Source organism: Microplitis mediator, chromosome 8 (assembly GCF_029852145.1).
Source record: "Microplitis mediator isolate UGA2020A chromosome 8, iyMicMedi2.1, whole genome shotgun sequence".
In the NCBI taxonomy this organism is placed as follows: domain Eukaryota; kingdom Metazoa; phylum Arthropoda; class Insecta; order Hymenoptera; family Braconidae; genus Microplitis; species Microplitis mediator.
Window position 1 is genome coordinate 3053019 of NC_079976.1, and position 26517 is coordinate 3079535.

Genomic DNA, 26517 nt, shown 5'->3' on the forward strand with positions numbered 1-26517 from the left:
GGTTTGGCCAGGGGTGGGGATATTTCTCCTACTGCGGTTTCAGTCGCGGGCTGCTGTGCTTTGCTTGCTGGGTTTATTGTTACAGAGTGTTATAGTTATGGTTAGGAGAATAGAGGGGTGGAAATACTCGGTTATTTTCAATCTCGTTTATTTCGCCTCATGTCTTACACTCGTTTATTTAACATTCAAGGATTTTATTTAATTAATGATTTTATTTTTTTTATAATGAATTTTTTTTTTTTATTTACTAAGGAAATGATGGTTGCAAAAAATTATTAACAGAAATTTTAATTTTATTAATTAAATGAACAATCACTCAAAATATAATTAATTGAAAATTTTAATTTTATTAATTTCTGTAACTATTTCATTGAAAAAAATTATTATTGTTATTTTTTTATTAGTCTGTATGTTGATATTAAATATACTCACATATTTAATGAAAATGAAAAAAAATTTGACATTAGTATAAAATTTGAAAACGGTCTTTGAAAAATATAATTTTGAGTCTGTAATTTTTTGAGTTTATAAGAGAAGAGTAAAAAAAATTTTAAAAGTCATTTTCTACCCACCAAGAATTAAAAATAATAAGAAATCTGTACTTTAATAATGAAATTAAAAAAAATGCCACCTGATATTAATTAATTTATAAAAAAGTATAAAATTAAATTGAATAAAAAAAAAAATAATATTAATGGGGGTAAAACACGCACGTGAAAGCATGTGGTTTCGAGTTATGAATCAGGGGTAATTTTCCCCTTATCTTCCTGGTAGTGGGAACGAAATCCCGATAGTGAGGGTAAAACAGCCCTAGTGGGAACACGTGGCCGCTAGTGGGAGCGTTCGAGGGGCGGTAAAAGTGGTGGGGATTTATTGGTGTCGGTGGCGTGCCGCGGAACGTCACACGCGACAGTTTACAGCCGGCCGCTGAAGCGTATGGTTATTTCACTATCACTTTTATTAATCCGTACTAACACCCGGTTACATTTAGTCTATTAAATAATTAACTTGTTTGCTTCAATAGTCAGACAGCTTAAAATTTTCTCGTGCGAAACTAAATATTTGTGTAAACAATCAAATAAATAAATATCAATAAAATCATTTTGTTTTGATTGCAAGTGGAGTGAAAAATTGAGAAATTTTTTTAATAAACGAGAGACAATTTCACTAATCAAAATTGCTCCGAACGCAAGAAAGTCCGCACATGGCTCACGTTTGCCAGGTAATTAAAAAAAATAATAATAATTAAAATTAACGAGTTTGAGTTCAGGTCAATGTTTGAATGTTTTGTTTAATTGTTTGTTTAAAATACTAGGAGGTTAATGAATAAAGTTGGTAATGAATTGAAAGACGTTAATGAAGTATTTAAAGATAAAATAAAAATAAAATCAAAGTCCTTTATTAGCGTAGAAACTCTCGGCGTAACGTTGATTGGAGTCGACTCGAGTTTCGATCGGATTTCGAAGCGTCGGATTTAATTAAGGGGTTCGTCTCGAGTCAAGAAGGGTTGGAGGAGGTACGGGGTATGTTCGGAACGGGAGCTTGCGAGGGGGTGCTGCGAAGCCTCGAGCTGAGAGTATTAACTCTGAGACTCTCGAGGTTACTCGAATTACCGGTAGAGGTATTTAAGACTGTAAACTATATATATTTTGTATTGAGTCGAGTGCATTGTGTACGAATATACCTTTCGTGTACTCTACTCTCTACTCTGTACTTTGTACTCTACAAATGCTTAGTATACAATATATATCTTTATTGTTCAGAGATATTATGTTGTAAGCTTGTCATTTGTTCGGATTCTTTTATTAAGTTAAAGTACTTTATTTTTAAATTAATTAATTATTTTTTATGTGTCATTCCTTTATAAATATTTATACCAAAGTTATTTAACTTTTTTTTTCCTATGGAAAATTTTTTAGTTAGAGATTGGGAAAATTTTTTGAATTAGCAGACAGTTCACAATTTTTGTTTTTTCTTATTTCAAAACTTCAAATTAAAAAAAAAAAACTAACAAAATGCATATGTAGAAAATTCAAAAAACTATAAGTGCAATTTTTTAAAATATGTTTTTTTGTATAATTTATCGTTTTTCAAAAATCCGAAATTAATAGAGGTCGGCTAATTTCAGTATCATAATTTAATGGCCTGGAAAAATGATTTTTTATGGTAGAAAAGTCCGAAAATGAGAACTACAGAAATTTGAAATTTTTTTTTTTATTGAAATGAATTCTTTCAAAAATTTTCTAATGATTTTGAAAGTTACTAGTAATGAAAAATATTTAATTTCACTCTTTAAAATTTGAGTTTACAAATTTATTAAAAAAAAAAAATTGGTTGCAAAAAAAAATTTTTCAGATTAATTAAAATAAATTGAAAAAAAAATTAGAGGGTAATTAGTTTGGATATTGAAAAATGAATATAAAAAAAAAAGTTTTAGCAATGAAAGTATAATGGTTTGAATAATTGGAAAAATGAATAGAACATTTAAAAATGAATATTTTTGAAAAGCAATTTAAAAGTACAGTGAGGCGAATTATTGATCTTGGGTAAGCGTAATTGAAGTTGGAAATTAGTAAAGCACCAGAAGCGGAGAGAAGAGAAGAGGAGAGTGATTGACGTCGAATTCCAGAGCCCTCGATATAATGAACCAGCCCTCTTTAAGCGGTTTGCCCGACGAACGGCTGCCGACGTATCCGTCCATTTGGATTTCGATAATTGGCACTAGTTTAAGTGACACTGGGGGCTCGTTAGACTCCAATAGACTACTGTTTTAGCTCTAGCTGTAGTTGTAGTTCCACTTGTCGTAGTCCCAGTAATCTTCTGGCTCGTATGTGTGCATGTGTGATGGCAGGCTGGCGAGTGAGCATATTCGGTGATGCACTCGCAATAAGTAAAGAGAATGCCCGAATTATTTCGTTTGAAGTTTAACAGCCAAACCGAGGGGTGAAATATAGCTGCCTCAATGTCTATTGCCCCTGCTACTGCTGCTGTTTGTCTGTAAAGACGACACAGTAAGCTACTGTTATTTGTATACTCCAAAGAGAACTTGATAAATAAATCCACTCGAGCTAATATTTATTTTTGTTTGCATTTAATTTACAACTTTACTCAAAATTATTTTTTAAATTCCTCTGTATGCATTTTTTTTACACGTCAATTAGAAAATTTTGAAAAAAAATTTATTTTTAATTTTTTACACAAAAAAAATCTACTGAATTAAATTTTTAAGTAGAGATTTTTCCTGACTTTGAAAGGTCAAAATTCACTGAAATATATGGAGTATTTTTTAAAAAGGTCAAATGTATAAAAATAAATTATTCAAAATATCACTTATTTATGGGTATAGCTTTTGAATACTTACTCATTGTTGTAAGATAATTACTTTTTATTTTATGATAATATAACGATTTGTATTTAAATTCATTGAATTAATGGTCGCGGAACATCCGGTTGTTTAATCGTAAACAAAGTAGACTCGTGTTAGGGTCAGAAAATTTTTTTATAAATTTTTCTGCTGCTCAAATTTTACTAAAAATAAATAATAGATAAAAAATGTGGTCTGTAAAATTTATAGGCCACTAAAATTAAATTTAATAATAATGAGGTAATAAAAAATAATTTTTTAATCCGGTAAAATATTTTTATAGTAAAATAAATTTTTAATATCATCGACGAGTAAATTTAATTGAATTCAGGTTATAAAGCAAAGGTATTTTATGTGTAGGAAACGAAGAGCAGGATGAAAGTGAGTGATAGAAGGGCAAAAAACAATTCCCGTAATGCCAACGATAATTTCCGAGTCCGGACGGCCAATAAAAAGCCACTTTGCTCGATCGAAATATCAAATATAATCCTCTTAAGTCGCTGCTGCCGTTATACATACATACATATATACATATATACGGTATGCATACATGTATACATCTATACATCTATACAGTGAGTATGTACTAAAGTATGTGAAGACTACCCGATACAAGTATTCGTTACTTACTCTCTACTCTATAGACTCTGTGGTATCTTACAGACTGACCATCACTCCTTGATACCAGTACAAGTTGACTCCCTCGACCTCTACTCACTCTATATATAGATGTATATATATATATATATATATACTAATAGTACACTACATATGTGTATAATAATACGAAAAACCTTTAGTTGCTTTTACGGCGATTGAAACGCGAGTTTAGTCTTTAGACATCCCGTCAGGTGGCACCAGTATGTCTGTTGTAAGGATCTGTCGTAAGAAAAAGCTCTCAGGAAGCACCAAATCAACTAAATTCTCTCAACTTTCTCTTCGTATCGAAACGTAACTGATACAGTTTTCCACTTTGACGAATAGGCTTTTTAGAAATTAATTTTTCTTATTCCTTTATATTAGCAATTTTTTTTTTTACTGATTAATTGGATGGAAAAAAATTGTTGTCTAAACTAGTAATTGCAAGCTTTAAAATACATTTTTAGTAGATTTTATAGAAATCAATCTTTTGCATTTGTCCTCATGGTGGAATTTTCAAAGAATTTTGCCATAATCTATCATAATTTAACGATTAAACGAACTTACCTGTAAGTGAAGTTCTATCGTAATTGTATGAAGCGCCTCCTCCGAAAAGATCACCAGACGTAGTACCTACTCTTAAGCTCAGAATGCCACAAAGTTTACAGTAAGAAACTAAAAAATTTGTTTAATGATTAGTTACTTACTTAACGATAGTGCTATATATAATAAACACGATCTTCATTATTCAAAGGTCGACCGATACGATCATAAAAAAGGGGGCTAAAGTAAATTTAGTAAGGGTTAAACTAGGGTGGGACTGATCTTTTCGGAGGAGGCGCTTCATACAATTACGATAGAACTTCACTTACAGGTAAGTTCGTTTAATCGTTAAATTGTATTACGCGCCTCCTCCTCAAGATCACCAGACGTAGATGTTTAAAGAGAAGTATCGGGAGATTAATATGAAATAAAAATAATAATGATTTTTTTTTTTTTAAAGAAAATCAAATTATTTATTAACTTTTTTTTTTTAAGAAATAAAATGAAAAGTGATAAATTAACTTTCAAACTAATTATCCTTAGTTTTTAGAATAGTTTTCGCAAAAATAGAACGGTCTTGAATAATTTTGCGATCATAAAATTTAGCAAAAACCTGTGAAGATGATGTCCAGCCAGCAGTTTTCCTGATTAAATCAATACTAACTCCGTTTCTTTTGGCTGATGAAGTTGAAGCATGTCGAGTACTGTAAGCTGTAAATTTTGAAGTATCTACACCACTTAATTGTAAAACTTCTTTAATCCATCTGCTTAGAGATTGTGTAGAGATAACTTTAAAAGGTTTTTTCCATGAAATAAAAAGGCTTGAATCATTTTCACGAAGATTTTGAGTACGTTCTAAATAAGTTTGAAGAGATGAAGCAACACAAACAGAAGAGTCTTCATAAAAGAAGGGGAGAATTAAATTTGGTTGAAACATTTTTGGTCCTGAAGTTTTTAGATGATCTGTAATTTTAATCTCAATATGATCATCAGATTTTATTATATTATTTATATTAATTGCAGCCAAAGTTTGAATCCTGTGACCTGTGGTAAGAGCCAAAAGAGTTACAACTTTATAAGAAAGATGTTGCAAAGATATATCTTCATTTGGAAACCATTTTGAAACGAAATTCAGGACAATTTTCGGGTCCCACGTACTATCATATCTAGGACAGGGTGGTCGAATTTTGGCAACACCTTTACAAAATCGTTTGACATCAGGATTTTCACCTAATTCAGGACCCCAAATTACAGCAACAGCTGATCTTAAAGAATTAATAGTGCCATAAGAAGCTCCTTTATCCACTTCACTTGTCAGGAATCTCAAAACGTCTGGAATTTTTGCTGTAAAAACCGGTGTGTCCGTTAAGTGACAAAAATTCCACCACTTCTTCAGGGCTGAGTCATATTGGCGAATACTAGAGTCAGATAATGATGCAATGCTTATTTCACTAGTATCAGAAGAAATATCTTTCAAGGACAGCGCTTGTTTGATAAGATTCCTCCCACCAGGGAAAGCTGGGAGTGAAGAGGATGAGGTTCCCTATGAGAGGAAGAAAGAAGATTTAAACTTGGTTTAAAAATCATAGGCGGTTCCTCAAACATAGACATACACCTAGGGAACCAAGCTTGTGATGGCCAATTTGGAATTATTAAAAGACCTCTAGCATCATCATTATCAATTTTTTTTAAAACTTTTGGAATTAAACTAAAAGGAGGGAATGCGTAAAAGAAATATTTACTCCAATCTAAAGTAAAAGCATCAACTGCAATTGATCCTGGATCTTTTTTCCAAGAAACGTAATTATGACATTTAGTATTAATACGACTAGCAAAAAGATCGATTTCAGGGTAACCAAAGGATTTACATAATTTGGTAAAGGCTTGACTCGATAAACTGTACTCAGTTTCAGGTTCGAGTCGCCTGGATTCAAAATCAGCTATTATATTATCTTTTGAGCTAATGTAAGAAGCAAAAATAAAAATATTCTTCTGCTCACACCATTGCCAAATTAATTTTGAAAGTCTGCTAAGGTTTTCAAATTGAATACCACCCATCCGATTGATGTAAGCAATTGCAGTAGTGTTGTCTATACGCAAGAGTATATCACAATTACTTAAATCATAAGCGAAGCATTTTAAACCGAAAAATGCGGCTTGAAGTTCTAAAAAATTGATTGGATTATTACGTTCCTGATTGTTCCAAAAACCATGAGCTTTTTTATTACCACAGCAAGCTCCCCAACCAGTTAAAGATGCATCCGAATATATTTCTAACATAAACTTGGGACTTTTAATGGGATTATAAATTTTTTCAATATTTGATCTCCACCAGTTAAGATCTTCATTGATCGAAGATGATAGTATCATTTGTGCCTCATAGTTACCCTTGTTATTTTCTAAAGCAAGAAATTTTTCTCGTTCAAGACTTTTCATGTAAACCCAACCGTACTTAGCAGCAGGACATAAGGATCCCAATGTTCCGATAAAAGAAGCAAAGTCTCTAATTTTATGACAGGAATTAATCTTGAATTTTTTAAAAAGGTTTAGTGTGTTAGAGATTTTAGGAACAGGTAGTTCAATCTTCATATCATAAGAATTTAAAATGAAACCTAAAAATTTTTGTTTCTGAGAAGGAATTAAATTGCTTTTTTGTTGATTAATAATGAAACCAAGGCTTTTCAATAAAGACATAGTTTGCTTTACATTAAGTAAACATTCTTCTTCAGAGTAACCTATCAAGAAAAAGTCGTCAATATAAATAACAGAAGAAAAACCTCGTTGTCTCAAAAGAGATATTACAGGTTTCATTAATTTAGTAAAGACGTAAGGTGCAGTGTTTAAACCAAAAGGTAAGCAATTAAATTCATACAATACACCGTCAAATATAAATCTCAGAAATTTTTTACAACAATCAGCAATAGGAATAAGATAATAAGCATCCTTGAGGTCTAACGTAGCCATAAAACAGCGGTAACGAATTAAATCCCGAGCAGTCCTTATGTCTTCTAATTTAAAATGTTCAGTTTGAATAAATTCATTCAATTTTTTAAGATTTAAAATAAATCTACTAGAAACATCTGGCTTGGGAATAAGAAAGATGCTTGAAATAAATTGACCATCGCAATCATTGCAACGTTCTATTGCACCTTTGTCTAACAATTCTCTAATATGATTAGATAATTGTATCTTTTCATTTTTAGACCAACATGGTTCCTTTGGTGACGTATTCTGTCTGGGTAGATCAGTGAAGGGGATAACATAACCAGTTATCCAACTCAAAATAGTTTTGTCCGAAAATAATTTTTCCCAAATAGGTAAAAAATATTTTAGACGTCCGGCCAAAACACTTACCGGCTGAGTCAACGGCGTTTCTTGGAGGGAACTGGCCCCCCCTGTTTTTTCAAAGGTTGACGGTAACTGGAGCTCTTTGGAAGCTGACTGTTGAATTTGCGTTGCCCCCCCGTCACTGATTGATGACTGTAGGATTGACGGCGGGGGCCCTTCAAGTTTTTTGAAGTTTTTTGTGCATAATTTGTAGATGACTTGACAATGGGTTTGAGATCTTTGGACGAGCGTTCAAGAGACTTAGCTGTTTTCAAAGTATCACCAAGATCTTTGCCAAATAACCACTCATCAGCAGTTGTAGCATTCAATGTCTCCTTCATAGAGACATTTAGGTTTGAAGCAATAATTAAACGTCTCGTTAAAGTTTCATCACGTTGCAAGTCTACCAAGATTCGGCCCATATCACTTAGATTGGAAATTAAAGTGAGTGAATCCAATGATGTACCTTTAAGTAGGTTAGATAACATTGAACCTAGAGAAGATAAACAAACCGAAATTTTTTGTTGTTTATCGACAATTTTATTGTCTCGATGAATGATTGGATCCAATAAGGAAGCTTTAATTTCTGCATTAAGTTTTGGAGGTTCAAGGGAAATGCAATTTTCTGGTGTCAGATGTTTTTTATAAAGACTTTTTCTCTCTTCTTCTGGTAATCCTTTTTTAAGAATGTCTTCCCAGCGAATAACAATGTCGTTGTGAATGGCAGGAGCATGTTGATTGTCTAGATCCAAACGCTTGCCTATTGCCGCTAAAATTTCTTGTCCAAGAACTGGTTCAGCAGATTTTGCAGGATCTGCAGCAGGTGTTGTATCTGAAGGCAGAACAGCTGATTGAATAATCACTGGTGGAGCAGGCACAGATAGATTATCAGTTGGTTGGACATTTGGTGGAACAGATACTGATGAATTATCAGTAGATGGAGTATCTGTCGAAACTTTATCTTTTTGAGAATTAAGTTGAGAAGATAAAGTTGACTCAATATCAATAATATGATTGTTAAATTCCAGATTTTGAGAAAAATGAGATTCAGAACTTCTTTGATCTCGCGCTCTTGAATAAGAGCGATTACGATGAGAGCGGTGACGATGAGAGCGGTGACGAGGATTTTTATGAGATCGATGTCTTTTTGATCTTGATCGAGAACGAGATTTATCTGAAATCAATATGATTCAGGGTTGTAGGATTTTATCCTTCTTAATTAACCAAATTTATTGGTTTAAATTAATTATGTGTACTTGACACAAATTAATTAAATAAATTTGAAAATTTAAAGCAGAAAAATAAAAAGTAACTTGTACTAAAATTTTTCAATGAAAACTTGTTCATTTTAATTAATAAAACTGTTACTTGAACAGTTAATAAAAATACCTTACTTGAAGGATATATTTGAATTTTTTTTTTTTTTTTTTGACAGATTAAAACAGTCATTTTTTATAATAAACTTACGATGTTTATGTCCTTTACGTAAATAATAAATTTCATCTTCTTGACGATCTAATTTTCTTTTTAAATTACGTAATTCAGCAGTAAGATCCTCCATATTATAATTATTAAGATTATTTATATTTATAACTTGAAGAAAATAATAATAATTTTATGAAATAAAAATTTTATGTGGCGTTCTTTGAGCACAAAGAAAAGGAATGAAGATCGTGTTTATTATATATAGCACTATCGTTAAGTAAGTAACTAATCATTAAACAAATTTTTTAGTTTCTTACTGTAAACTTTGTGGCATTCTGAGCTTAAGAGTAGGTACTACGTCTGGTGATCTTGAGGAGGAGGCGCGTAATACAATTCATCGAGTAGGTTCCAAAAATACCATTGGTTCAAAAGTTTATATATTTATATACATGTAATATAACGCGGTATGTTGCGACGATAGCGTCCACAATTTTTAACGGATCTTAATGAAACTCACCACACTTATTCTATGAACAATTCCCACGGTTAAGTTCGAAGATGAGCAAAATCGGTCAACTAGATAAGAAATGGTGGACATTTGAAATTAAAAAAAATAACGAAAAATCCTACTTTTTCGGCTTTTTTCGAAAATAACTTTTTAACCAGTATATCTATCCTAATTATGTAAAAAGAACGTGATAGCCGATAAAAAAAGCTGTATTTTTATTTTTTTATTTTTTCTTTTACGATAATTGTTCCACTTTTAATAAGGGTTCAAAGTCACATAATTGACTCATATGTTATGGTGATAATGCCATTGTTTATATCTTTGAAAATTTTCATGGGTGATTATTAAATTGTAAATACTTATTCTTTAGGTAATTATCTTGATCAAATTCGAAAATTTATAAGAATCGATTAAGCATTCTAGCAATGGTGGCAATTTTTAATTTTCTAATGAATGAAAAATGCTGTTTTCTGTGTTATTTTTTTATAAATAACGTTGTAATAGGTACATCTATCATTAACGGTTTGATTGAAGTGAGAAATCTACTTCTATTTCGGATGCCGAATGGCTTTTTTTAAATTAATTTATGATGATGTTTGAAAAAATTACGGCGTGTTCGCTTAAAAAAAAAGTTTTATGAAAATTAAAAATAAACATTTGCCGCCAAAAATTATAATGAACTTTTTGTTAAAATAAGCAATCGAGTGGTTCAATAATTTAATTTAAAACTTGATAAAAAAAAAAGAATGAAACATCTAACGGAACAAAAAGTTAAAAAGGTATCAAGTAAATTCATTGAACAGAAGCGTTTCGTGCTCGGGGATATTGCCCGCGATATCTTTCGATTATCAAGACCGTTCAAGACAGCACAAGAATCCGTAGCCTTTTACTCGCCCACTGTCCTGTTATAGAATCCAGAAAAATAAATAACTTAAACTCTCAGATAGACCATTGTCTTGTTCACTCTTTCAATTAATGTTTTTGATTGATTTCACTCTTTATACTTTTCATTTAACTCAAGATAATCTTTTCACAGCAACCTCATACTATTTTTTCCTCAACGAAACTCGAATTTATTTTTAAATTAAAAAATTAAATATCAACTGCCGGAGAATACCGGCACTGAAAGTAATCAATGGGATTACAACACAGTAATTAAAACAAAACAATTCAATTTCAAACTCCAATCAAAAGTCCTCTAGTCAATTATCGTGTCCAGTTAAAAATAAAACAATTAATTCACTATTTAATTTTATTAAAATTAGTAATAAATTTTTTTCGCGCAGATAAAGTTAGAAGTCTGGATAAAAAAATAGATAGTAATAATAATAATAGTGATAAAAAATTTTAGTGGGCGTAGATCGGTGTAATACCAGCTATTTTATTGCTAGATTTGCGGCATAGCTTTTCTCCATGTAACAGGACTTACTGAGATCTTAATAGAATCTCAGACTCTCTCTTACAACCCCTTTGCTTTTTTTTAATTTTTTTTTTTATAGATATTTTTTTTTACGTAACCCGACTGACCGTTAGTCGTCCGTCCTTCTATATATATATATATATATATATATGAGGCAACAGGGATACTTATTCTAAGAGTATAACAAGTGATTTATGAATATTGCTTCTTAGTTTGTAAAAAAAAAGCAGAGCGGGAACTTTGATTTTTTATACGAAATTTTAATGCTGAAAAAAAGTAGATTTGAGTTGAGTTTGATTCAAAAAAATAATATTTATAAAATATGATATAAATCCAATATTTAGTTATGTTGTTATTTATTACAAAATAAAAAACAATTTATAATATTAAAATGGGAATAGTTTTTTTTATTAAACCCTCGGGGATGAAGAAAGACCGAGGGCAGGTTGATAAAAAGCAATTTAATATTTTATTATTGTATTTAGATTCACCATTCAAGGAGATATTGTAAGACAAAAAATAACTTTAAATTGAATTCCATCATCCCCTCTAACCCGTTTTTCGAGGGCCACTTTTTCTCGGCTATCGTTTTTTATTATATTTTTTTTTTCTGGACTACAAAACCTGGGTTGTCTTGAATCGCGATGGTGCAACGATTTCTTTACTCTACCACCGACCGCACACTTTTCACCCCGTTCTATCTTTCTATCTTTAGACTCTTTTCTCTCTCATGATACACGTCCTGAGAACTAATTTCTAACTGACCAAGAGCTTTGACTTATCTTTAATTGGATCTTCAAGATTACTTAATTTTTATTTTAATAAAAAGAAAATAACTAAAAATAATTTCATTGTTTTTTAGTTTATTTATTGTGCTGTCAAGATTTAGACATTTTATTTACTTAATTTAAAAAGTTTAAACAACAACTTTTTTTTTTGTAATTCAACTTTCCATTAAAAAAAAAATTCTGACTATTTTTAAAAAAACTCATGTCCATTTTACCCCATCGGTATAAAAACTCGATCAATAAAAACTGACACTAAATTTTTCTACCCTCATTCTTTTTGTCGCCAAAAAAAAATTTTGAATTAAAAAAAAAATCAAAACTTTATTTGCATATAATTATAAAAATAATAAGCGCGTGTGTGGAGAAGCCACGATTCCAAGCCCGTATAATTTATGACAGACACAAGAGCACAAGTAGGGAGTAGGGGGTAGTAAGGCCAAGTACAAGGGTAAGGGTTCGCGGAATTCCGCGTGCCGAGAACTAGCTTACGTATTAAAAAAAAATGATTTAAATTTCCTAACAACGTCTACATCAACATTCACCGGTGAATATGCTCTTTTCCACAATCTGTAGCCTGATATATATACCAACACACCATAACAGCAGAGCACTCGTCGTGACTTAGGGTCGGTGGCTCTCGTCTTGACGAGGACCAGGGTATTTCATCCTTGACGATCATTATATCGCCAATTAGAAGATAGCAAACTCAGTATGGAGTACAGCGACGCCTAACAAGCTTCCTGGGGGAGTACCAGTACAACTTCACATTTACTCACTACACCATATCTGTACACCAGCTCCAGTCTCCAGCCTCCAGCCTCCAGCTCGAGCCTGAGCTTACAACTTCCACCGGGTTTCCAGCTTCTTTATATATTTACTGACGTCATTATCACGGACGCATGAAATATCAAGAGAAAAATATGTGCAGAAAAAAATAAATAATCTTTAGTTTTTTTCACGAATAAAATAAATTAATTATTTACAGAAAAAAAAAAGGAAAAGAGATTAATTAGCATTAGATTTCTTTGACGATACAGTGCGTTGAAAAAATTTAAGGGTCTAAATCGCGTGGAGGGAAAGAGAGAAAGTGCAGGTGGTATAACAGTAGTGGCTGGTCTCAATTAGTTAAACTTATGTCGTGGCGTCCAATTAGAAGCACGGGTTTGCTCTACAGCCTGTTTACACAAGTTTGACGTTCCCGCGTACTCTACTCTGTATAGCTCCTGTCGACGTATGTACTCTCTTCTGCTGGCACTCGGGGTACTGGTTACTGCAGCAGTAGCTAGTACCTAGTGAGTATAACTCCAAACATACGCCCGTCCCGTCCCACCTCGCCCTGCTTGCTTCTCGTCCACACACAACCAAAGGTGTCTTTTTTCCTCCGCTAATGACTAATTAGCAGCCACTCCTCTTGTACTATAGTACGTATAATGACACACGATCTTCAGCTTTGAATCATTATTAAGTCCTACAGTACCCTTGTATCTTCAAACAATTTTTTTTCCTTTCGCTTTTTTTTATCCTGATTTATTACGATAGAAATTAAAATTTTTTAAATATTTAGTTTACATGCAAAATTGAAATTTATAAATTTTAAATAATAATCACCCATTTATTGGTGTTAGAAAGAGGTCTTGACGTTTAAAAAATCTAATTATATTTTTGAAAGTTTAAAAGTACATGAGATGGAATCGAACCGCTGACCTTTCGCGATCGGGGCCACTCTGACTTTTAAGCGAAATTCGATAGAAATGCAGGCGTTATATTAAAATAAAATTTTTTTAGAAAAATGCTGACAACATATACAAGAAAGAGGTTAAAAGGGGGTAAAATGGCCACTGTAAAAAAAAATTTAGTCAGTAATTTTTTACGCTTCTAGCTCAAGACTTTTTTTTCCAAAATATAAATAAAAAAACAAATTTTTGTATATACTTAATTAAGAGCGTGATAAAAAATTTAAAAAACCAGCCCCATAATTTATTTAACAGTAATATTGATAAAAATTTATATTACATTCTCGTATATTCTTTAGCATTAATTTATTTCCAAAATGTCCGTTGCCGCTGGCTACTTTATATTTGACATTTTTATTAAACCCCTTGTCCTCTGACTCTTTCTCAGTCTTTCTTACACCGTACAGCTCGAGCAAATGTAACATATATATATATATATATGAAACTCCAATTCTAGCTCCAACTCGAATGACATAAACTGAGACGGACGTCTCCTGTCCCGTATCACTGATAGAGCATTCTCCACGTAATCTCTTTTCTTTTTCAATTTTATTCCTTTTTTATCTTCAACAAAAATAATATAAATCCGTGCTCTATTGACCGACTCGAGAAGATATCCAATATCGCGTGACACGCGAGCCGATATCTTTTAAAATACTTTTTAAATTCTTTCATTATTATTTCAAAAACATTTTTTTTTCTATTATTAATTGAACCTAATTTAATAATAACCAAGCTCTAGGGTAAGATGGGACTCCCAAAAAATTTATCTTACCCTAGAAAAATAATTTTTGTTCCAACGTCCCATCGTGCCCCACCTCATAAATGAATTACTAATTTTTTTTACTTAAAAACCGCAAGTTTTTTTTTTTTTAAATAAAAGTATAAAAATTGAGGAGTTGAGTGGAAAAAAGGAAAGGGGAAGGGGTGGAGCAGGTGAATGTATAGAGAAGCCACGAGAACGTGGGAGAGAAAGATGTTGGGAAACATGTATGGGGGTGGTAAGTGGGCGAGAGGGTGATAGAGAGGGAATGCGGGGGTTGCTGGCGTTTATAACTCGCACGGGTCTCTCAGCACAGAGAAGGCCAATTAGCAGCATAAAGCTGGCTGCAACACGGACTCCAGAGGGGTGAGATGTTTGTATGTAATAATGGATTGTTACTCAAAGTATCCGGCTAATTAATTAAGCTCTACCCCTCCTTGGCGTCGTTCCCCATCCTCATAATAATTTCCCTCTCACCAGCATATCCCAGTTGTCTCACTTCCGCTACACAACAACCGAGCTCGGGATTCATGTGCTGTATCATCCAGCCTCAGCCTCCAGCAACCAACTCTCAGCCCTCGGCCCTCAGCCCCGATCTGCGTTGCTTACTCTCTTGTCCGCGGTGGTAAACTCATATCCAACGTCACACCTATTTGTTTTCTGGAACGTACTCAACTCCAAAACCCTTGTTAACGTCTTCCTTAACTTCTGCACCTGACGTTCTATCACTACAGCTTGAAATATTTATGTTACTTGTTACAATGTTAATAATTCGAGCTTTACTAATAACTAGAGCCAGGATTTTTGCGTTAATTTGAAAATCATTAATACTCAGTGGTGTGAAATTTTTTATATTACGGAGAAAATATTGGTCTTATTAAAAAACTTTTCAAACAAAAGTTGTAGGCAATTTAATTTTCTAAAACAAATGTCTCTTATAATTTTTTCTTAGGACTAATAAGAAAGCCGTAATTTCAAAATTAAGATTTTCATGATTAATCAAATTTTGAATCATTCATTATGAATCTTAATTTTTGAATTACGGTGGAAATATTTATCGTATAAGAAAATCATAGGAAACATTTTTTTAATAAAATTAAATTTCCTACAACTTTTGTTCGAAAACTTTTTAATAAAACCAATATTTTCGCCGTAATATCAAAAATTTGAACTACTCATTTCAAAAATAAGGCAAAAATCTTATCCCTACTAAGAACATATTTTTATTTTTCTTCTTAACTCAATATTTTTTCCAGACTCCACTAATTAAAAACTTCTTGATTGGATAATTTTAATGAAAGTAAATAATTAAAAGATTCAAAAAATATTTAGTCCCTTAAAAAAAAATCATTTAATTATAGGTCATTTTACGTATAATTTAATGACTTACGGGCTCTAATTACTAAAATAAATTAATTTCTTTTCCTAATTACTTGAAAATTTAATTGAACGAAAATACATTTACTGAAATTTTTTATACATCACTTTTACCTGCCGTCAACTATTCATAAAATTATTCACAAAAGCATTGGAATAAAAAAAATTTTTTTGGCTTCTCAAAATCCAATTAAAGTAAAATCCCATTAATTAAATTTGTTAGATAAATTTGTTGCAACAAAAACAATTTGCCCAGTGAATTTTTTTATCTTGAAAGACTTTTCTGGTGATTGAAATATACTTTTGTAGATTTTTATACAGAAGAAGCCTTAGAAGTTAAATCGAGCGGTACGAGTGTCGATAATTTATAACAGTCGGTTTTTCTTTTATATATATCGTAAACGTGAATGTACATATATTTCCCGAGTATACAAAGCCCTTTACAAATCGTGAAAGTTCTACGAGCTTCCAAGTAAATGCGTCACTTCCGTTTCCATCCGGTCCAACAGGATTTCACTGTACTGCCAACGTAATAGTGAGCCCGCTGCTTATTCCCTCTCTTTCTCTCTTTACCCACGTATATGTACATATATATTTATATATACACTCTACGAATAACTAATGTAACGAGAGAGTAAAAGAGAGTAAAGAGAGTTTGTGGGTTGGTCATGTCCGCAACGAATGGCGCCAGTACAACAAATCCTACGTATCCTCTGTATACATATATATAGATATATAAATAAATAAATATATATATATACTTTCAATATAACTAAACTTCAAAACAACTCTCAATATTCTTTATATTTTATTTTTATTTTCATGCTTTTCTTTATTCACTTTGCCCCAGTATACTTACACATACATATGTTATATATATTTATATATGTTATATACTTTTTTAAAGTAATTATTTTTTTTTTTTTGTACACGTAATTCTAAAGTTACCACTTTAGCCATTTTTTGTTTGTGGAAACCGCGAGAAATTTTTCGACAAAATGGAGTAGCCTCCAAAAAATTCAAAAAAAAATATGCAATAAAATTTAACAAGTGCAGTAATTTATATGTAAATGAATGTAGAATAAGTTCTGAGCGACTGAAATTTTATGAAGACTGGAAAAAAAAAAAAATAACGCCTTCTTTTTGAAAATTTTCAATCTTTTGGCGGGAAATTAAAAATTTGAATAAACTTTCCGCAGCTGATTTTAAAATATTGATAAGTAATTTGTATTATAAGTGAAAAAATTTTGTTTAATATGTTATAGACGGCGGAGTAACTTCAATCATGACGATGGACGTGAGTAAATCGGAAACGAATAAAAACGGTTCAGCGCAGCAGGAGATATGCGCTGGATGCGGCAAAACCATAACAGAAAGGTATATTTTTTTATATATATTTATATTAATAGACATTTATTTGAAAATTTTGATTGATAATAAACAATTAATATTTTGTAATAAAGGTTTCTCCTAAAAGCCTTAGACTTATTTTGGCACGAGGATTGCCTGAAGTGCGGATGCTGTGACTGTCGATTAGGCGAAGTAGGATCAACATTATACACAAAAGCGAATTTAATACTCTGCAAAAGAGATTACCTGAGGCTATTTGGCAACACAGGCTACTGTTCGGCTTGTTCTAAAGTAATACCAGCATTCGAGATGGTAATGAGAGCTCGGGCAAACGTTTACCACTTGGAGTGCTTTGCTTGTCAGCAGTGTAATCATCGGTAAGTTTTTTTAAACTTTTTGTCTTACACTAAATATATTTATTTGACACCTACAGGAAACAGACAGAATAGATCCTTGACAATTTTTTATATCAATTGTTCGCAAAAGCAAAATAAATACACAGGGCAATCGGGTCACCTGAAATTTTCAAATTTCAGATAAAAAATAATTTTTTTCAAATTTTTTCGCACTCATAACTTGATAATTTTTTTTTAATGTCTAGTTTACTCATATTTCAAAAATAATTTTTGACCTTTTTCTCAAATGGCCCATTTTTCTCACCCTTTTAAAATTTCAAAATAAAATGAAGGTTACCTGACCGTTGATCCAAAGACGATTGATCCTTGCGATAATTGATCCACCGATAAAATATACTCACACACATATAAATGTGAAAAATTACGCCCTTTTTTCACTAATTTTGTGTGCGTGTAACATAAAAAATATACTCACACACAAATTTTTCACATTTATATGTGTGTGAGTATATTTTATCGTCGGATCAATCGTCGCAAGGATCAATTGTCGGGGATCAGTTGTCTTTGGTTCATCGGTCGTGTCACCAAAATAAATTTTAACAGAAAAAAAATTTAATTATTACATGATTAAAATATACGATAAAGACACAAACAGATGGTCCGTCTCAAGAGTGATATCGATTTGATAGATCCTCGAAGATCCAATTCATTTTCAAGTAGGGTCCTTGGATTACCTTACGTCTTACAGAGACAAAAGCAATAAGGCATCAATAAACAAGATGTCTAGAACGTGCTTTCGATCTTTTACTTTTTATTTTTATTTTCTCCAAGCTTTTCTTTGACTCGACTCCATACTCCCTACTCCCTATTCCCTATACCCTTTACTCTTTTATTTCCCATCCATATACTCATGACTATTTCCTTGTTTAGTCCTGGCCTTTGCTCTCTCACTCACTCGCTTTCTCTATACATGACATCACATCTACATCTACATCTACAGTAAAGTTATATATAAGTATGTGACGGCAGTATAGTCTCTATGTAACAATACCGACACCAGTAGACAAATATATCTGTATATATACACAATGAGACAGGAACGTTCAGGACGAGACAGAGTCCACTACTCCAGGGGTTGGTTTACAAGCCAATTGGGAAATCATCCCTCTCGCTTCATTTTTTTTTTAATACCATCCATCCACAAAAGTGTGGGCTTTCTCATCAGCTCACACTTATTCTCTATTCTTCTCAATATCTACTATCAGTTATATTACGTATAATTATTCTACGCTTGACATTTTTATATCCGATTGCTTTTTTCTCTCGCGAAAATTCCTTACAGTGGGAACCTAAACTCTAATACTTATTTATATATTTACTCTTTTTGAGTTTTATTGTTATTGTTTATTATTATTATTATTTTTATATTCCTCGCTGTTGTCAATCTCGTATTTTATGTATGCAAAAGTCACGTTTCATGTGTATATATTGTTATTTCACTTCATAGATAGTGTACTACGTATCCATTTGATTTCCCTCAGGTAATTCTCTGCAATTGCAAAGTTATTTTCTGTAATAAATGTGTTAATTTTAAAAAACGCTTAGATTAAACAATAAATTTTTTTTTCGTCGATTTTCAACAGTTTTTTTTATTAAAAAAATTCATACATTTTTTTGTTAAATTTAAATTAAATTTTTTTTAGTTTTCGTTGAAATTGTCGGATCGAGATAAAAAAAAATTTTTTTTTTTAAATTAGAATTTTTAGCTGATAAATTAAAAAATTAAAATTTGTTTTTATTTTTATTCGTAAAAAAAAAGGCAAAATTTGAAGAATGAAAAAAAATAAAACGTCAGAGTTTTTGTAAAAATATCAACTCATATGACATAACGACAAATGCGTGCAAGTACATATATACGAAATAATAAAAATATATAGAAATAAATACTTGAGTACTAAAGCAGATCAATTTGATGTTTTTTACACCCGCGTATTGTTTACATCGACAGTTTTCTGTTATTTTCTCCTCATCTTTTCATAACCACGACATATATCGTTATCTTCCGCTTTTTTACCACCACCTAGCCGTCTATTTTTATCTTCCACTCTTCTTCTCTATCTCTGACTCAGCCTTAACCTCAACCTCAACCTCAACCTTTTTCTTCTCTTGTTTATATTTTTTGTCTTTTATATACATTTACAATAGACTCGTGACAATCACTCACTTGGACTCTAACAAATCGATTGTCCAATCGAGTGAAAAAGGAAAAATAAAATTTCCAATACCTAATTTTTTTTATTTCAAAATTTCGAATTTTCTATTTTAAATTTCATCATCTGTTCGTTAATTAAATTTCTGAATGACAAAAAAAAACTTTTTTGCTTAAGAAAAAAAATTTTAATTAAGAAATAGTAAATAATTAAATTTTATTTAATTAATCCAAGTGAAGTGTTAATTAATTACGAAGAAAAGAATTCTTATTTTTTTTTTTAACTTAAAAAAAAAGTAAGTCGTTAAAAAATGAGTTTGTATCTGAGAGAGTGGACAGACACGGGAACTTGAAGCTGCAATTATGCCAGGATTTCGTGCAGATTGAAGGGCCAGGCTAGAGAGACGTGTAGAGGTGCCAGGGAGCAACGAGGGCAGTGAAGAGAAAGCTCGGTGGGGATCGCGGAAGGGTTGAGTTTAGTTTTGAATGAGGACGGGGACTGAAGAGGAGCAGAATAGAGGAACGTAGGCGACTTGGAACTTGCAATTAAACAGCAACAATTACACGGGGGTAACTTTAGACTGTAATAACACGGAATAAAGGGATTGCCTCCTCTTGCCACCGTCTCCCAATAGCCTCGCCGCCCCTCAGTCACTCCATCCTCGTCCTCGTCCTCATCCTCATGCTCATCCTCTTCTCGGGTGGATCCCCTGGCAGTCTGGTTACCGGATGATTTACCGATCCAATTAGCTCTTCGCGGGGACTCTTCTAAAAAGACGTCCGGTCTAATTTAACGGGCACTCCAATTAAATAGTAACCCTACAATCTCAATTCTTTTCTTTGCTTCCATTCTCTATACTCGTTAAATCGCTTTCAATTCCAGTCGGGACTTAATAAGAATATTTTCTCTATGCTCGACTTTTTTAGTCATTTTTAAGATTTTTTAAATTTCTGCTTTCATTTAGGCGGGAAATTTTTCAAATTTTAAAAAGTTAGGCGGCAAATATTTTTTGAAAGGTCTACAGTTTATTTAAATTAAATACAAATTTTTTTCGCGGAAAATATATTTAAATTTCTGCTTTCATTTAGGCGGGAAATTTTTCAAATTTTAAAAAGTAAGGCGGCAAATATTTTTTGAAAAATCTACAGTCAATTGAAATTAAATACAAATTTTTTTCGCGGAAAATATATTTAAATTTCTGCTTTCATTGAGGCGGGAAATTTTTCAAATTTTAAAAAGTAAGGCGGCAAATATTTTTTGAAAGGTCTACAGTCAATTTAAATTAAATACAAATTTTTTTCGCGGAAAATATATTTAAATTTCTGCTTTCATTGAGGCGGGAAATTTTTCAAATTTTAAAAAGTAAGGCGGCAAATATTTTTTGAAAAGTCTACAGTCAATTGAAATTAAATACAAATTTTTTTCGCGGAAAATATATGAGGTTTTTTACTCAGATATTAAATATATATGCAAATGTTATATTTTTTTAAACAAAAAAACATAAAATAAAAAAAAATGACCGGAAATAATTATAATTATTAAATAAATAATAAAAATATTTTTAAGCAGATATAGAAGGCAGTAAATAAATGAAATAAAAGTTTATACAAAGACACTGTGACAGTCTGTCTATTAAAATATTAATATCAGTCCAGTACAGGAAATAGTATAAAAGTAATCTTTGGCTTTCTCTCTTTATTCTGACATCCTGTAGTATTTTTTCTCTCTCGGATCCTCTGAGTGTTGGGTATCTCTGGTAGTAGTAGAGTCTGGGTAGAGTGCAGAGACACTCGACGAGTCTCTGCATGGAAAATTTCAATCTGGCCTCACTCAGATAACTCAGCTGAATCTTTAACGAGGGTCCCCCGCATTACACTCAGAAACAACCGAGGGAATGAGAGAGACAGAGAATTTCCGCGGTCACCAAACGACGCGCGGACAGGACGGATGGAGTTGTCGAGTAGGACTTGATGAATAAATAATCGAAATCCTCGAGTGCCAATGTGCGACCCCATTAGGAACGTTTTACTACTGGTAAACCTGGTTGTCTGATATGCTGCTAGTACTCTCCTATATTGCATCTCCAATATCCCCAAGACATCCAGACATCTAGTGCAGTACTTTACGTTATTATATAGACACCTTTCATCCTGTCAACTATATTAATGTTCTTTTTTTATTATTATTTCTACAAGTCATATAATTTATTATTTATCCAATAAAACTCCATTAATTCTACTAAAATAATTTTTATAAATTTCTTTTTATAAGCCAGCGAACTTTGACATTAAAAATAAATTTCTTGAACAATTTTTTACTTTTTTTTATTTTACAAAATTTCTTTATTTAAAAAAATTTGAAAAATTCGAAATTTCAGAAGAAAATTTGCTAAAAATTTTAATATTTGATAAAATTACCCCATTCTTTTCGAAAAACCGTAACTTAGAATTTATTAATTTAATGAATGATGACTCATTCTGCCCCAACTTTGGTTTGAAGTTCGAAAAAAATAATCATAATATTTTATTTATTTAAATCAAATCCAAAAATTACATTTTTATCTCACTCATGATAAACAAAAAATTTTTTTACAATAATTTACAAAACCGACTTTTTAAAAAATTAAAAAAAAATTCTCCCTAGATTATGTGACTCCTCTGCCATTTATTCATAAGCTTTTATATCCATAAACATCACTAGTGAATGCCTGCGAGAAATTGCCGCTCTCCCGCCATCTGCCAGCAAGCAGCCGTACCCGCGAAATTCAAATTTAAATTAACAGTAATTAAATTAAAAAACCTTGTATATAAAGTAACACGCAAACAAAAGTACATTTGAGTTAAATTATAATTTTAAAAAAATAATTATATCACATCAAACAATTCCGTTTAATTAAAAAATAATTATTTCCGTGAATAAAATAATAATACCCAGAATATAAATTTATAAAAAGCAGCTTAAAACAAATAAAATAAATAATAATAATAATAAATGAAATAAAATAAATTAGCATCATCATACAATCACAGTTGAGCAGAGTTACGTTAAATATAAAGGATTCATATTTATTCATTCGTCGGCAGAGACAAATATAAGCTCGCGTATCAGCGAACGCGTGAGTGAGTGAGTGAGTAAGAGAATTACGTTGAATCATATAATAATAGCCCGGAGTAAGCGCAAATGCGGAATGAGTAGCGTACGTGCAATGCGATAATTCTATTTGCCATGCGATTATGAATATCTGGTTGATGCCAGCCCAGTCGCATTTCCGGCTGGATCAAAGCTCGTCCCGTTTAGAGAGACTCTATATACATTATTCTACTCTTCCTTCTGCTTTTACTTCCTCTCCTATTCCCTCTCCCTCTTTTCCACTCACTCTCACTTCCACCCCCATTCCCACCCCATCCCTACCCCATCCTCTGAATCTTCTATCCTCTTTTTCACTCCGTCACTCTCTCTGAAAGCCTGGAAACGCAATTGCGATAATTGTTTGCTCGACATGCTGATGCTTCTCTTTTAACTAAACTTAATCCTAGTATACAATTAACTTTAGTTTAATATCAGTAATATCCTACCGACAAATTCATTATTTTACGCACAATACATGTATTGTTAATTTAATTAATTAGAAGATCTAGTGATTTTATTTTTATTATTTTGTTTATCTTCTGTTTATTTTTGACAGATAAAAAAAATAATTAATGGGTTTGGTAATTAAAGTGAAATGAAATTGTCGAGCGTAGTTAGACTATTATCTAATTCATTACCAATTCAAATAACGCCTTGAGGATTCTTATCGATGCCAACGAGCTAAAACTCTTGACAAACTAAAATAATACTTGACCCTCTTTGTATTTTTAATTGCCGTTTTTATCCTGATGCCAGTAATTATCAGTACTTTTGTCAATAATGTCAAGTACCCTCATCTTGTTACACTTTATTATTCGTTTGTATATTTGTTAATATTTATATTTTAATAGTCACCCTCTTATTAAAATTGAAGGCCAGACAAAATCGTACCTGAGATTTTTATTTATTATTTTTGAATAATTTAAAATTCCCGCGCTTTTTAAAAAATTTTTTTTTATTATTTTACTTTGAAATTTTGATTTTCCTGTAAATTTTAAATTACGACTCAAGAAAATAATGAATATTTTGAATTTGTATCAAGTAATTATTTGTAAAATTAAATTCCCTGTTAATTTGAATTGTCAAAGTATAAAATAATTTGTGAAATTTATTTGTTTTTGTTTTAGCTTTTGTGTGGGGGACAGGTTTTACCTGTGCGAGAACAAAATTCTGTGCGAGTACGACTACGAGGAGAGATTAGTCTTCGCGAACATGGCCCTACATCCCCCAGTGTCATTGACACACTTGAAGAGACAGTTACCGCCGACACCAACGCCTCCGGGAGCTACGCAGAATCTGCATCCGGGTCACAATCAGATTCATCAAGGACATCCGCCACAGACGCTTGGACAATCAATTCAACACAATCATGTCAATGTAAGTTTAATTTTTTTTTTTTTTTGTTTGTTTACATTCAGAATTCAATCTCTGACGTCCTATACAAAATAATCCACTTAAATTTTTGAAACCCATAAATTTACTGAATTGACTCCATTATTTTTTACAAAAAATTTACCTGCACAGTAAAAAAGGATTCGTCAAAATCTACACATATCGTGGGTAAAATGAACGGCTTATACTTATATTTATATGTCATTTTAACATATGTCGTGAGGATAAAAAAAGTTACACGTGAATATGTCAGAAGTAAAAATTTTCCAAGAATTATTTCGTGATGATCAAGAGTTTTTTTGACATCTTGTACGAAAAAAGTATATATCCGGGATATATGCGGGCAAAATTGAATATATGTCTCACATATACGGCATATATTCAGATTTGTCCGAATATATACGGGATATATTATGTGTTAATTTGAGAGTAACATTTAAAATGTGTTACTTTCGAAAAAAATAACATTTTCGTGTGTTAAAAAATCAATTAATTAAAGCTGGTCAAGCAAGATATTAACAGTGTGTTGAATTAACTCTTGGAAGTGTTAAAAATTTAACACTCGCTTTTTTTACACTTTTACGAATCCTTTTTTATTGCGTACTGTCCTCTTATTTCTTAAATTTTTTTTTTTTTTTATTAATTATCAAAAAAATAATACAAAATTTTATGATAATTTGTTGAGATTTTTTTAATTTAAATGTTTGCATTTTGATTTTCGTAAAAAATTGTCAAGCTCATTTCCGGTGCACTTTTCTTATCATTAAAAAAAAATTGAAACTTCCGGTTTTATTAAAAAAATTTTCAAAATTTTTTTTAATGTCCTGGGCTCTACTATTTTGTTAAAAAAATATTTAATTTTTTAAATTTTTCACTTAAAAAAATAAATCTTCATTTAATTAGACAATTTATCTCGATTAAATTAAAAAAGAAAACAGTAAAATTAAATTACTCAGCTGAAAAAATTTGCTCCGAAATTAGACAGAGAACATAATTAAGAATTAAATGAAATGTAATTAAATTTTTCTTTTACTCAGTATCCAGAATTTGAAATTTAAAAAAAAAATAATAATTTCAGGGACAAATATCAAGTGCGCCAGTGAATGGGATGTCTGGGCCACGTGGTCCCGGTGACATGAACAATAACGGGCTATCGGGTCCAGGTTTGGGGCCAGTTAAACCTCCGCCAATGTCAATGCCCGCGCCGACCAGCTGAGACGAGGCCCCGCCTATGAAAAAGCTCCGGTGTCTTGATAGCTATTAAACAACTTAATAAATAAATAAACAATTAATAAACTAATTAAGTTTAATACTAAGTAAGTAAATTTAAAAACTAACAGCTATCAGAACTAACGTCCAAGCTGAAAAAAACAAACAAAATAAAATTCATGTGCGAAGAATTTTCGCATCTGTGATTAATCGGACAAAGTGACAGTGATAAGGATATAAAATAAAATAATGTATGATATTTAAGTAAAATCGAAGCTTATGTAAGATATTTTTTCGATTGAGTGCACTTGCACATGTAAATAATAAATTTAATATTAAATATTAATAACAATAATAATAAATAGAGTAATTTAAGTGGGACAAAAATTAATTTGAGATGTGGATGGCAATAGACTAAAAAATATAAATAAATGGGTATACGATAAATAGACTTGAGAATTTTTAAATAATAAATTACTGATAAGGTAGGAGACCCAGTACCCGATCACTCATATACACGGAAAGATTGGAACCCGACTGGTCACTGTTCTGCGACCGATTCAGTACGGTGCTGGAAAGAAATGCTCGATTGTGGTGCAGCTCCACACTGATTACTGTGCGGAACCTGACAGATTGATATGCACACACGATTCAGTCAAGTCCTGCACAGTAATCAGTATAGTGCTGCGGCACAATCGAGCATTTTTTTCCAGCACCGTACTGAGTCGGGTACAAAACAGTGACCAGTCTGGTTCCAATCTTTCCGTGTGTATGAGCGATCGGGTACTGGGTCTCTTACCTTGCTTATGGTTTATTAATTTATTTATTTTTACTCTCGTACAGCTGTACCAAAGATGTTGCTCTAAGTGTCGCTATCGCGATTCCTGTTTCAATTTTATTTATTTATTTCTTTTTAAATCTTGATACACTGTAAAAAATCGGGAGTGAATTCGGAGTGATTGCGGATTTGATTTAAATCCGAAT

General features: G+C 31.7%; 1 protein-coding gene across 5 annotated transcripts in view; it reads left to right on the forward strand.

The window, feature by feature from the left end:
* LOC130672883 (LIM domain only protein 3-like) overlaps positions 1-25921 on the forward strand; it is a 63890-nt gene extending 37969 nt beyond the window's left edge. For 4 of the 5 annotated variants that reach the window (XM_057477657.1, XM_057477655.1, XM_057477659.1 and 1 more), the window contains 4 exons: positions 17153-17264; positions 17351-17614; positions 24060-24309; positions 25403-25921. In XM_057477657.1, the coding sequence (XP_057333640.1) occupies positions 17173-17264; positions 17351-17614; positions 24060-24309; positions 25403-25540 (744 nt within the window). In that variant the 5' untranslated portion in view covers positions 17153-17172 and the 3' untranslated portion in view covers positions 25541-25921. Of the gene's footprint in view, positions 1-911; positions 1223-17152; positions 17265-17350; positions 17615-24059; positions 24310-25402 lie in introns of those variants that run through there. The other variant, XM_057477656.1, reaches the window with a different exon arrangement.
* The last annotated feature ends 596 nt before the right edge of the window (positions 25922-26517 follow it).